General features: G+C 48.2%; 1 protein-coding gene across 18 annotated transcripts in view; it reads left to right on the forward strand.

Annotated features, from left to right (window-relative positions):
* The window catches only part of GRAMD1B (GRAM domain containing 1B), a 248,434-nt gene that overhangs the window by 178,160 nt on the left and 56,350 nt on the right, over nucleotides 1-13,924 (forward strand). Inside the window, exon 1 of one of the 18 annotated variants that reach the window (XM_045038456.1) lies at nucleotides 5,638-5,749. The exons of the other annotated variants lie outside the window; for them this stretch is intronic. Coding sequence (XP_044894391.1) covers nucleotides 5,739-5,749 — 11 coding nt within the window. The 5' untranslated portion in view covers nucleotides 5,638-5,738. Of the gene's footprint in view, nucleotides 1-5,637; nucleotides 5,750-13,924 lie in introns of those variants that run through there. 18 annotated transcript variants of the gene reach the window in all.

A 13,924-nucleotide genomic window follows, 5' to 3' on the forward strand; every position in this document is an offset into this window, starting at 1 on the left:
GTGGAGTGTTCACCAGGTACAGCTCTAGCATCATGAGGCAGGGCAAAGAAGGGTGGATTTGGACCTGAGGGGCAATAAATGGATAACTGGCCTGAGTAGGAGCAATGGGACTTGACTTGCAGTGTCATTTCAAGGGCTAAATGCAATATCATGATTGTAACTGCTTTTGGTTAAGTGCGGTTACTTAAAAAAAAAAAATTTTTTTTTAAGATTTATTTATTCTTGAGAGACAGAGACGGAGACAAAGCACAAACAGGAGAGGGGCAGAAAGAGGGAGATACAATCTGAAGCAGGCTCCAGGCTCTGAGCTGTCGGCACAGAGCCTGACGCGGGGCTTGAACCCACGAACCACAAGATCGTGACCTGAGCCGAAGTCGGACGCTTAACTGACTGAACCACCCAGGTGCCCCAAGTGCGGTAACTTTTGAAGTGACTTTTACTTCATAGGTGTTTGTTTATGGAGGTAGCATGGTGTGGTGAAAATATAGGTTTTAGAAATACCTATGTGACCTTGGATAAGGATAGGCTTTTTTTTTTTCTTCTAAGTTTTATTTATTTTCAGAGAGAGAGAGCATGTGAGCAGGGGAGGGGCAGGGAAAGAGAGAGATTGAGAGAGAGAGACAGAGAGAGACAGAGAGAGAGAGAGAGAGAGAGAATATCCCAAGGAGGCTCTGCACTGCCAGCATAGAGCCCAGTGTGGGGCTCAAACCCACAAACCGTGAGATCATGACCTGAGCCAAAGTCTGACACTCAACCAACTGAACCAGGATAGTTTTCTATATTTAGTTTTCTCATCAGATTAAAAAGAAGTATAATTATAAGTAAATAAGATATGTGCCTAGCACATGGTAGATTCTCAGTAAATGTCCTATCTCTATTCCTTTTCCTTCTTTGGTTTGCCAAACACTTCAGGGATCTCCTAGATTAGCACCTGTATTTTGGATGATGGTGGTGGTAATGTAATCGGGTTCACTTCAGTCGATCATTCCCCATAATTCAAGAAATTCAGATTTAGTTAAAATGAAAGTACTACTTAAAAAAGTCTTTTGTTTTCATTGGGATGGGAGTAGAGTTCAAAGACAGAATAGGACCTTATCCTTTGTCTCCCATTTTTGTCAACAACAATTACTAAGTGCTTGAGGTGAACAAGATACTAGGTGCACGCCAACCTTCTTTCTATAGAATATGATTGACCGGGACTATGTCGAGTGGGACCGGATTGGATTTGCAGGTGCACCTTAACTTCTCTTTCTTCCCCCGATTCCTCCAGGGTGCTCTTTGGAAAGTGCTTTTGATATTGCATAGGACTCAGAAAACCTCTTTGCCTCTTCAAAAATAGAAACTAATGTCAGCTTTCCATATCTCTAAGGGAAAGGTTTAATTCAGAAAAAGATACCTACTTTCACCTCCCATTTCCTAAATTCATTTACAGAAAAGCAGTTTGGGAATTTAGGTGCCAAATAGCTCAGCTGTTAAAAGGCGGAGGTTGAGTCTGGGGGTGTCAGTTGCATCTGCAGAAAGCCGGTTTGCTCCTTTCCGGATCACAGGTCTTCGATCTCTTAGACTCAGCGGCCTCTGCAGCGTTTGTGCTGTGACTTTCAGGGACGACGAGAAAGCAGTGCAAATCTAGTAAGCCCTCTTAGCACAAGAAGGCCCCTGCCTGTCCCCCCCCCCCCCCATGATGCGTCAGTAGCACTTCTTTTCATGCACGATGCAGTGGTTAAGAGTGGGACTCGGGCGGGGGCGCCTGGGTGGCTTAGTCGGTTAAGCATCCCACTTCGGCTCAGGTCATGATCTCACGGTTCGTGAGTTCAAGCCCCGTGTCGGGCTCTGTGCTGACAGCTCAGAGCCAGGAGCCTACTTCCAGTTCTGTGTCTCCCTCTCTCTGCCCCTCCCCCACTTGCACTCTGTCTCTCTCTCTCTCAAAATCAAATAAACATTAAAAATTAAAAAAAAAAAGTGGGACTCGGGTAAGGCAGTTGGGATTTCAGATACATGTTCTACTGTTTATGAACTGTATGCTATAGGAAAGTTAGCAAACCTGCCACCTCTTAAGTTATTAACCCATCGGAAAAAATGGGGGTGAGAAGTACCTGTTTCATAACATTGTTGGCAGGATTAGATGAGATCGTTCACTTCAGAGACTTAGCAAGTTGCATCACACACAGAAAGTACTCTATTTCTGTTTATTATCAGGTTAATTTTGGTTTTATGTAGCTCAAGTGAGGAGCTTCAAATCATGGAGAAAAGGCTTACATTTTATAACACAGTAGATACAACCCAGATTCTCTGGTTTGCTTGCTCTGTAACTTTCCTACTATTCAGTGAGGTCTAGTTGGGGAGCCGCAAAGAACATTCTGACAATGGCAGGGGGCATAACATACAGCTTATGGAACTGAGATTTTTCTTAGGTCCAGACTCAGACTCAGTTGAAGGCTTATGAATACCTGTCTCACCACTAGAAGTTCTTTCTTTCTTTTTTTCTTTCTTTCTTAAATAGCTATTGTTTTTGACCAATATTGATAATCATGGTATTTTGATTCATTGGACTGATACTCTGTGTCCGATAACGTGAAAAGCTTGTTACATGTATTTACCTCACTTAATCCTCACAGAGTCCAGTAAGTTTCTGTTATTTTTTTTTTTTCAACGTTTATTTATTTTTGGGACAGAGAGAGGCAGAGCATGAACGGGGGAGGGGCAGAGAGAGAGGGAGACACAGAATCGGAAACAGGCTCCAGGCTCTGAGCCATCAGCCCAGAGCCTGACGCGGGGCTCGAACTCACGGACCGCGAGATCGTGACCTGGTTGAAGTCGGACGCTTAACCGACTGCGCCACCCAGGCGCCCCAAGTTTCTGTTATTTTTTGACTAAAGATTAAGAAGTCTGAAGCTTAGTGAAGCTAACTTTTTTCAAAGGTGACAAAATTAGGAATTGAGAGAGCCAGTATATGAAGTCCGCTTGGTCCGATCTCTCAGCCTGCCCTTTTAACCCACCGCTATTAATCTAAACTGTTGAAGATGCTAACACGATAGGGGGATGTGGAGGTGTTTCAGAGGAAAGACGAATTTGTGCATTTTATAGTGGAAGTAGGAAAGCCTCCGAAAAGTTAGTCACACGGTAAGTGAGCCGAGACGAAGACTGTGGCTGGTTGACTCCACCAACCCCTTGGTTAAGTCTCTTAATAGAGGACAGGACAGTCAGTACAAAGATATTTACCGAGTACCTGTGCTGTACCCAGAACTCCTACATGTTGGAAGGACATGAGAAAAGTAGCCTACAACCTTCTTAGGAAGAGAAAACTAATGGAGTGAACAAAAGAATCTCCAGTTAAGTCCCTTCTAGTTTATAAGGGCAGGGGTGGGGGAGATACCAGCTTTTCTTGGGTGCTGTTCCATGCCTTTGTTTTAGTCCATCATTTTTTTAACAGTATCAGAGAGGAAAGATACTATTGGCTTCTTCAGATGAAGAGGCCGAGTCTGAAATGAGGGGGTGGGGGTGGGGGTAGATGGATTTACACAAGGGTCAGAGAGCCAGAAAGCAGCAAAGCTTAGCTCTGCATGCAGATTCAACTGCACAGTGCAAGCTCTTTCTAAGGAGGAAGAGAAGAGGGGAGGGAGTTGGAAGGTCCAGAGTGAGGAAGGTATTTGAGAAGGGGGCAGGACTTGAGCCAGACAGGTCCTGGTGGGTAGAATTGGGGCAGAATTGGTGTCTTGGGGTATTGCTTGTACACCTTTCTTTGGAGTTGAAGGAACTTCCTCTAGGTAACCGAAGTGGAGGCCAGATACCCAAACCTGTGTGCTTCTTGATACAGTGAAAGCACTCTTCTATCGATGGTTGCAGACAGAAACAATCCTGGAAAGGCCTTTCAGGCTGAGCCTTATAGATAAGGCTTTGACAGTCCCAGAGTGAGACTTTTTGCCAACAGATGCCCAAGAAGTATTAGCTCCCAGCATGAGTCTGGTGAGCAGGACACGGGGGACATCAATAGATTATAGTTATTATTCACCTTCAGCAGGTTATCCTGTGTAGCTGCAGCAGACAGACAAAACTCTGTCCTTTAGGAATATCCAGAGAGCAAGAATGCATAAACCAGCCCTTTGCTACCCCAGGTGTGGCCTGTGGAATGGCAACATGGGCATCACCTGAGCGTCTGTTAGAAAGGCCAACTCTTGGGCCCTTCCGTAGATGTTAGAATCTGTGGTTTAACAAGATCCTTGGGGGATTAAGGTTTGAGAAACACTGAGCTAACCGCCATCATTCTTTTTGTTATTTGTTTGTTTGGGGTCATGTTTGGGCTTCCCTTGCTACTCTGTCAAAAGGTGATGGTGATGTTCCAGAGGCTCAAGGTCATGCCTGGGGTGTTAGGCAGTTCATTGTCATGGGATTTCTAGTCTGGTGATGATTCCCAGCTCAGCCTTTCTTGCCACGGGACCATCCACCTTTCCGGGGCTCAGCATCCTTACGTTTGGTGTGGTCATAATGAGGCCTATATAGATGATTGTTGTAGAAAGCAAATTAATGTGAGGGAAAGTGCCTTGCGGGCCGTAGATGACTTTCAAAATATTCATTCCTACCCTTGTTGACTAGACTGCCTGCCTCTCGACTGAAAGAACACTTGTCTGGGGGCTTTTGCAGTACCACTGAAATCACTGCGTTTCAGTGAATGGAGAGGACAGAAAAACCTTTTTAAGAGGCGCAGCTTAGGAGTTCAAAAACTCAGATGAGCCTCCTTTGTCATGACTGCAAGTGCTTTACTTGAGTGTTATTTTCCTTGTCTGTGAGGATCAGCCCGGCTGTCTTGGGAGTCTGGGAGAGGCTACCCTGAAGAGGCCCTCAGCCATTTTCTTGCATAGAGTCTGGTCTCCAGCGCTGCCTTCCTCCTCTCCTGTATTCCCAAGGTTGGGGCCATGAGAGCAGCTGTCATCCTTTGAAAGAGGCAAGGCTCTATTTTGAGCCAGGCGCCTGTGTTTTGATTCAGCGTCACCTCCTTGATACAGGTTGACCTAATAGGCAACACCTGGGAAATAATTGGTGGCAGCAAAGGGCACAGGATCTCCCGGGAGCATCATCTGGCGTTTGGTCCGGTTTGGGGACGGAGGGGAAATCATGCTCGCGGGGCGCCCGGCGGCTCTGTCCTCCAAACTGGCATAAATAATTGAGAGCTGGCAAGCTGACCGCACCAAAGAGTTGCATTATGTAAAGCGGCAGGCGGCAGGGTGTGTGCGCGCGCGCTTGTGCGTGTGCGCGCGTGTGTCGGCGCGCGAGAGGGGTGCGTGTCTGAGTGTGTGTGTGTGTGTGTGTGTGTGTGTGTGTGTGTGTGCGCGCGCGCGCGCGCGTGCGCCTGTGCGCGTGCGTGCTGGGGCCAGAGAACAGCTGTCTGTGAGGGAGTCGGGGAGAGAAAGGGAGCAAGGGCGAGGGAGAGAGGGACTTCTGTAGCCGCGCGACCACACCGACCACACCAAGTAACAGCCGCGGCGGGAGGGAGGGGGAGAAAATAAAGGGGGAGGGTCATGCTTACAACTCCAGAGCCGTGCGAGACAGCAGAGAAAGGCAGCTCCCCGAGCTTATGAGCACCCCGCCCCCACTCCCTCCCCGGTTAGAAACAGGGCTGCGGGGTGGGCATGGAGGTGAGTGCCCTCCGACGTCCTCAGGGCCCCCGCTCCCCGCCCCCGCCCCCCACTGCCCAATGCATGAATGAATGAGTTCCTCTGCACTGCACTCCACTACCGTTCCTAATGGCTTCCAGGTTAGTGCTAACTGACGCTTGTGTGTGTGTATGTGTCAGTCTATCTTTGTTTTCCTCCGGGCATTTGTTTTGGAGGGGTAGCTCTGCCCCCCCCCCCGCCCCCCCCCCGCCCCTCCCCATCCGGGGGTCGGGTTGGGGCCCCCCCGGGGGCTGTAAGGAGGAGGACCTGTCTGTCTGGCCGTGTGCTTTTTCCAGCTGGCGCAGGCTGCTCAGAGCTGCTGAGAACACAAACCTTTCAAGACAGTAAATCCGGAGTCCATGTTGTTTGCTTCTGTTCTGTGTTGGGGGATCTGGAAGCAGCCAGCGTGACATCATCCTGCAGAGATGCCACATTCTTTTCACCCCCTAGCTTTTCCCTCCCCACCCCCCTCCTCTCCTGCTTCATAGTAGCACAGCTTGAGCAGACCTTTGGAGCACTGAGCGGTGGGCCCTGGTGGGGTGAAAGGAGGGCTTGAGTTGGGCGGATGGGGTCCCCTTGGCCCAGCAAGACTTATTCAGGGTCCTATAGCTTGGAGAAAGGAGGGCAGAGGGTTGAATTAGCGATGCGTCATGGAGAGCTGGCCGGAGCCTCTGGGGGAGGTGTGGACAGGCCATGTGCTCTCCAGCCACCAACTGAGCTCTGGGGTGCCCCTGGTGGGGGTGAGGTGACCAGAGCAGTGGTTAGCAAGGGGGAGGAGGCAGGCCCCCCTCCTAGATGCTGACAGATGCTGCTTCTCCCACGGGGAGAGGACCATGGGATCGATGGATCTGGCTAGCGGAAGGAAAGGACCGGAGGGGAAGTTGATAGCTCCTGTCTCAGAGAAATAAAGGGATTTGTTTATTCTTTGGCTTAGCAGGCATTTGGCTCAGAGATTTGCCATGTGTTTTCAGAAAATAGATACCCAGTGGCTGGTCCTTACTCCCCCGCACCTCCTTGCATTGTTAGTTATTTGCTTGATTTAGGCAAGTAGAGGAGTGGGGAGGAGGGCTTGAAGCTCCCCGTCTTCCTGGGGACTCAGCCAAGCTCTCAGCCAGGGCTGGAGACTGGGAACTTTGCCTCTTCACCTTGCTAAGCCGACTGAGTTCCTGTAGACCCACCCGCTTGCTCTTCTGCTGACTGCCCCACCTCTCTGCCCAGACGTCCTTGAGTGGCACACCACGGGTTAAGAAGTTTAGGACCAGAGTGGAAAAAGCTGGCCTTGAAAGAAGGGATGCAGAAGGGGATGTTTTGGGTAGCTGCCCATGACAGAAGAGTGTCACCATCAAGGCCGTGGAAAGTAGTACCCCATGGGGAGAGAATGAAGGAGAGGAACTTTTATCTACTACCTACAAAAAGCTTCCTCTCTTTCCTGGCCCTACATTTTTCCTCTGCAGGTGGGAGCAAGCCTGGAACCCCTTCACTCAACTTGTGAAGTCCTCATACACGGGTGGGCGGGTTGGGGCCCCGGGGGTTGATGGAATGTGTCAGAAGAGAAGTAGGCTCCCGGAAACCACCTTTCCAGGGGACATATATTGTTAGACCAAAGGCTGGCCAACTGTTTCTGTAAAGGGTCAGATGGTAAATACTTTAGGCTTTGTGGGCCCGTGCTGTTCTCTGTTGAAACGACTCAACTCTGCTTTGTACAGCAGAAGCAGCCACAGGCACAGACGACCTATGAACGAACACAGGTGGCTGAGTTCCCAATAAAACTTTATTTGTGGACTCTGAAATTTCCATTTCATATAATTTTCACATGTTACAAGGTACTCTTCTTTTCTCCCCTAATCATTTAAAAATGTAAAAACTGTCTCGTGGGTCATACAGAAATGGATGGTGGGCTGCATTTGGCCTGTGGGTCATGGTTTGCTGACCCCGAATTAGACAGTCCTGATGGGAAAGTCCTGAGACCGCCTTAGAAAGGTGTGAAGGGAGCAGACAGCCTTCCCTATACATGCGTTTGCACACACGCACCCTTCTGTTCTTGGTTATGGACACGACAGGGCTGGATTCAGGTTTCCTAACGACCTCGGAACCTCGCGGTATTGCTTCGGCCAGTGAGGGGAAACTTCAGCTTATCTGTGAGTCAGGCTGTGTGTGAGGGTCCAAGGAACAAATGTGTGTGGACTCGGGGGAGAGAAAACATTTTCTAAGGATTTGACATCCTCAGATGAGAGAATCTCTAAGGGCTGTGGTTTTGCATCTGGCCTGGAGATAATTCATATAAACACACTCAGAGTTGGGATATAGCCTGAGTTGGGGCAAGAACTGGATGGATTCTTCATCATCTCACCGAACTCAGGTTTGTCAGGTTAGGGGGGAAAATGGGGGTGGGGTGTTTCCTGTAGGGATATGCATACGTATGGCATACGTGGAGCCCTCTCCTTAGCCTATAGGCTGTAGCCAGAAACTTCGTAAGAGAACAGTGACTAATTCCAGAGTCTCCTGATTCAGAACAGGAATCCAAAAATACATGTTTGCATTCTGACTTCCAGAGCCCATGGGGTGGTGGCTGTGCTCTATTCTGAGCTGATCAGAGAGCACTTCTCTGTGGGATTGCAATGCCTGGGCTCCAGAGTGTAAGGGGGATTGGGATGAACTGGAATGAGCCCGGCCAGTGGCTGTGGGGTCCATGGCCATGCTGTACAAGGGATGCTGGAGGGACTGGCAGGTCTGGAGGAGAAAAGACTGAGCGAGCATGCGAGCCGTGTGCAGATTGCACGTGTAAAAGGAATTAGATTATTCTGTGTCTGCCGGGAGAGTAGAAATGGGACCTTTGGTAGGAAGCCACAGGAAACAGTTTGAGCTTAAAATAAAAAGAGTTTTGTCCAAAGGTGAAGTGAACTGCATGATCAATTAATGACTTTTCTGTCACTTGAGGAATAATCTAAACAGAGATTTGGAGAGATTGTAGGAGAAATGCTTTTTCACTTCTGAAAATAGGTTTGAGGAATTGGAATCATTCCACCCAAAGAAAGGAGTATGGGCACTGAGAAAGGGTTCTAGCTAATGAACTGACCTCGAGTTCCGGAAAGCTGGAATAAGAGAAAGTGGTATTAAATGCATTTTACTAGACTTTTGTTTTCATCGTAAGGAACTTCCTGATGATCGCAGAGGGCAGTGAGAAGGATCACAAAGGGGAGCCTTGGCATTTTGTGCCTCGGATATATGCTAAAGTAGGGTGAAGCCTCTTGGGAGATTTGGGTGTTTCTGTTTGCCTGCAGCCAGACATATTGGCTGACCTCTTACAGTCTTCTTTGTTCTAAAATTTTCTGTAATTTTAACATAATGGTTGTTCTTCAGCCTGTTTCTGTTTGATCTCCGGCAGAAAAGGAAATCAGAACTGGATTTGAATCCATAGAAGTCTGGAAAGGATTCGCCGCACTTGGTTTTAACCATGAGCTTAGGCAGGAGTGAGAGGAGAGAAGGGTGCACTGAGTGCTGTTACTTAACCGTCATTCACCTACACCCTACGTACCCCTTAGTCTACGAGACTGCTTGGCCCAGAATTTTCTTCTGACAGCATGGCAGCAGCCTCTGGTGCCTGATGTGGCATAGCCTCAACGAGAGGGAAGGCTGATGAGTCTGAATTAACAAGGACCCCAGGATCTCGTTTCTGAATCCCTCACCTAATTTAGATTGGAGTCCCCCTATGTCAGAGAAGCTGCTTCCTCTCACTAGTTCCCAGTGTATCCTTGAGACACTCTTTGTCATCCTCCTGTCACATCTTTGCGGGGACTAGGTGGCATCCACATGCTTTCTTGTTGCATAATTAAGGCTGAATCTCAGAGGGGACTGGTTTGCTCCCAGGTTATACTCAGGGAAGGGGCTGAGTCAGGACTGGCTGACTCTTTGGCAGGTAGTGAAGGGAGCTGTTTTGATTGAGGCCAAGGAGCTCTTATCGCGTAGTGTTAGTTCATTACATGTCTGTCTCTCCCACCCAGTTGTGAGTTCCTTAGAGGTAGAGCCTGTATCCCTAATGCCTAGAGTATTACTTGGCATGGAGTGTGGTCTCCTCAGCTACTGGATTGATGGATGGGTGGATGGATGGATGATGGATGGATGGATGGATGGATCCGGCACAAGTTCCTTTCAGTTTTTTTTTTGTTGTTGTTTTTTGGTAATGTTTACTTATTTTTGAGAGAGACAGACAGAGTGCAAGTTGGAGAGGGGCAGAGAGAGGAGGAGACACAGAATCTGAAGCAGGCTCCAGGCTCCGAGCTGTCAGCACAGAGCCCGAGGCGGGGCTCAAACCCATGAACTGCAAGATCATGAGCTGAGCCGACGTCGGATGCTTAACCGACTGAGCCACCCAGGTGCCCTCCCCCCTTAAAAAGATTTTTTTGGGGGGTAATGTTTATTTTTGAGAGAGAGAGAGAGAGACAGAGTGAAGTTCCTTTTCAGTTTTAGTAGCAACATTTCTCATGCTGAGGATGGGGGCAAAGTTAGAAGAAGCTGGAAGTTCTATTCAGTTGAACTGTGCCCTGCCTTGTTCCGGTGGTTTCTGGCCTCCCAATGGATTGGAAATCTCTTTCAAGGAAGGGGCTTCCTGGGATAGCTTATTAGCACCTGTCTGCTTTTACAAGGTCCCGTTCTTCTGAGTGTTGAGGCTTCTGAAATACTTAGGGTGGGATTGTACTTAGATTTGGCTGAGATTGATAGTCCAATTTAAAAGCATTAAGTCCCTACTGTGTGCCCATAATCATGTTTAGTATTGTGTATTTCATCTCTGTGTATCTACATAGAACCATGACACAAGTCACTGCCCTGTGGGGCCCTCAGGATGAATAGGTTTCTCAGGGTTGGAGGTGCATAGTAGGTGTTCAGTAACTGCTTGTTCACTGACATCAAATCAGCAGGGTTAGCTTAATTTCCAAAGACTGTGAAGCTCAGAGAGAGCTGGATGGATAATGATCTCCAAGAATCATGGAGAAATAAGGACCATGGTCCTAAAAATCCCTTGAGAGCTGTCCAGGCACGTATGTGTCCACCCAGTGAGTACTCTCTCATTGGAGATCTGAAGCAGAGGCTGGATGGTGGTTGTCGGGGCCTTGCGGAGAAAACCCCTGCACTTGGTGACAGGTTGGATTACATGACCACCAAGGCACTTTCCAAGCAACAGACTGTTACGACAGATCAGTTCAGCCAGCACTGCCCGCAAACCCAGCACGACTGTCTCCCAACGTAGATGTTTGTCCTGCAGTGAATAATCTCAGGGAAAGGAAACGGTACGAAACCAGTTAAGTTCCTTTGAATAATTTCAGCATCTTCTGCTCCGTCCTAAGTCCTTATCTTCCCAGCCCCATGGAGGGAGGAACTAGCTGAAGGCGTGCATAGCAACAACTGATATTCTCACCCTCTGTTCCATGAAGAAAGGGACAGAATTTAGAAACAGGATTCAGTTTCTTAACTAGGAATTCACTTCCTGCTTCTCCAACACTTTTTTTTTTTTTTTTTTTTGCTCGGTGAGTAATTATAGGAAGACCTTTATTTTAGGGGGAGGTACTGTCCAAATCGCTTTGTTTGTTTGCTTGTTTGCTTTTTAAGATTCTGCCCCTCACCCCAGTAAGGTAGGTTGTGATTCTTTGACAGACAAGGAACACGGACTCACGGAAAGATAAAATCATTTTTCTCAAGAGCACAAAGCAGCTCAGAATTTAAACTCAGACATACATACTGATGTTTAGAGAAAGTGGCCAGGCCAGCATAGAACCTGGAAGTGATGTCACCAATTTCAGTTTGCATGGATCCAGAAGTCAGAATAAGAACCAGTGGGCTGGTGTTACAACAAGGCTGATTTAGGGCAGGCTTAAGAAAGAAATGTCTAACAGAGTGGCCGAACAGTGGATTGAATGGCTTTCAAAAGAGCTCATTCCTTTATTCATGCAGTGCATCTGTGGTCCCAGATTTGTGCCAGTCATTGTGTTAGAGGCACTGGCGACCCACACAAGTAGACAAGGCCCTGTCCCCCACGGAGTGTTCACTCTATTGATAGAAAACTCAGCAAAACAACGACAAAGGCAATTTCAGCTCCTACTAAATGCCATCAAGGGGGAAAGGCAGGCCATGATCATGATTGTCTGGGAGACAAGGGAGGGCACTTTAGACCCAGTGGTCCTTCAAGACCAGCTGCTCTTGGGAGGTAGCCTTTGAACTTTGAAGGTTGAAAAGGAACCAGAATCCAAAACTCAAAAGAGTTCCCAGACAGAAGGGAAATACACTGGGGCAGGTGGTGGACTTGGTGTGTTCGAGGAACAGAAGGGTCCGGGGAGGCCAGAAGAGAGTGAGGGGCAGAGTGGCATAAGAGGACATTGAAGAAAACAGCTCCCCGATTTTGGATTCTGGGAGTAGTGTCGCCAGCCATTAAGTACATGTCTTAGGGGATATGACCCTCTCCCTCCAGAAGGTTAAGACGAGGACACAGGATGGGTTTGGTCTGAGAGCCTTTTGGGTGAAGCAATTCGTGTCTGCCTTCTGACAGCTTTTGTAGCATCGTCAGAGTTTTCAAAGGTTATTATCATTCCTTCCTCTTCAAAGTGTCCATAGAGATAACCGGAGCTCTGGCAGGACCCAAACAAACTTATTTTGTTTTTGTAGGAAGGGGGGAAAGTGGGTCAGGCTGTTTTGGCATTTCAGGCATGGAGTCCTGGTTCTATTGCAGGCCTTGGTCTCCATGGAAATGAAAAATAGTGTTTGTCATGCCTGTGCCTGGATTGAATTCCAAACTCTGGCTGAACAGAAGCTGCAGGAGAGCCAGGGAGTGGGGGAGTAGGATGGATGGAGGCTCCAGCCATTGTGATCAGGGCTGTCTCTCCACGCATCACCTCCCTGGACCGAGAACACCAGTAGAAGGGTAATTGAAGGTCTGCTTTTCTCTGCTTGGCCAAAGACTTTCCATGAACCTGGCCCTTATATTAATAGGTCGATTAACAAATTCATCAACAGCTGAAGTCCCTGCTGGGACTTTCCCCCACAACAAGTAGTTCCCTCCAGGCTTAAGTAGGTTTCTAATGAGATACATCTAGGTATTAAATGTTTTGCAGATGTTTCTGAATGGGTTCTGCTATCTTTATTTCCTTTGTAAAATTTACCCCCCCCCCCAAAAAAAAAAAACCATTTGTTTTTTTTTTTTTTAAACTTTCCATAGTTACTTGAGCAAGATAGGAAAGGAAAATTCGGTAAGTGAAGCTTGTTGGCTATAGGAAGTGACCTGAATTATCTATACAATATCTACAGAGATGAGGACTCATGAGAGGCGGAGGGCAGAGAGAGGGCAGGGCCTGGGCCAGTGTGTGGGTAACCAGTGGCCCGTTGGTGAGTCTGGAGAATTGTCAGTCTTCCATTTGTCAGTTTTCTCTGCCTGTGATCTGATGTGGCAACAGCCTGTGGTTCTACCTTCTGGGTTCTGAATTTCAAACAGAACCTGTCCCTGAACACCCTGTATACTTCACCTAAAGGCCCAACCTGGAAAGCCCTCAGGGAATTTCAGCAGGTTACCCAGACAGAGGACAGGGAACGAGATGTTCATCTTTGTCAAAATCTTGCTCTCGAAGCAGTTGAGGGAGGCCCATTCTGGTTCGGGCTCTGCTGCTGACATTTTGTGAACTGTGGTAGGGAGAAAGGCAGTGTCCCGGGAGCCCTCTCCTTTCCTGCCCCTTGCTGAAATGCAGCGTGCTGCCACAACCAGCCAAAGCATGGCATGCTGGGCCAGGCCGAGACTCCGCTGTAGCATCAGTTGGGAAGAGAACCTCTGCACCATTAAAAACAACAACAGCAGGGGCGCCTGGGTGGCTCAGTCGGTTAAGCCTCCGACTTCAGCTCAGGTCACGATCTCACGGTCTGTGAGTTCGAGCCCCACGTCGGGCTCTGGGCTGATGGCTCGGAGCCTGGAGCCTGCTTCCGATTCTGTGTCTCCCTTTCTCTCTGCCCCTCCCCCGTTCATGCTCTGTCTCTCTCTGTCTCAAAAATAAATAAACGTTAAAAAAAAAAATGTTAAAAACAACAACAACAATGACAACCCTCCCCCCCTCCCCAAAACCCACAAAAAACAACCACAGCAACAGCAAAAAAGCTTCTGTCTCCTAGGTGCTGCCTGGCCTTTGTTTTCAACCAGGTAATCACAGTTGGACACAAAAGTTGGCTTTCTTCCGTAAAGAAGGAACCAGACCTAATGGTAGAGTTGTCGCCAGGTTTAGATTCCAAGTAATAGGTCCACAGAG

The sequence above is a fragment of the Felis catus genome, chromosome D1 (genome assembly GCF_018350175.1).
Source record: "Felis catus isolate Fca126 chromosome D1, F.catus_Fca126_mat1.0, whole genome shotgun sequence".
NCBI classification, from domain to species: domain Eukaryota; kingdom Metazoa; phylum Chordata; class Mammalia; order Carnivora; family Felidae; genus Felis; species Felis catus.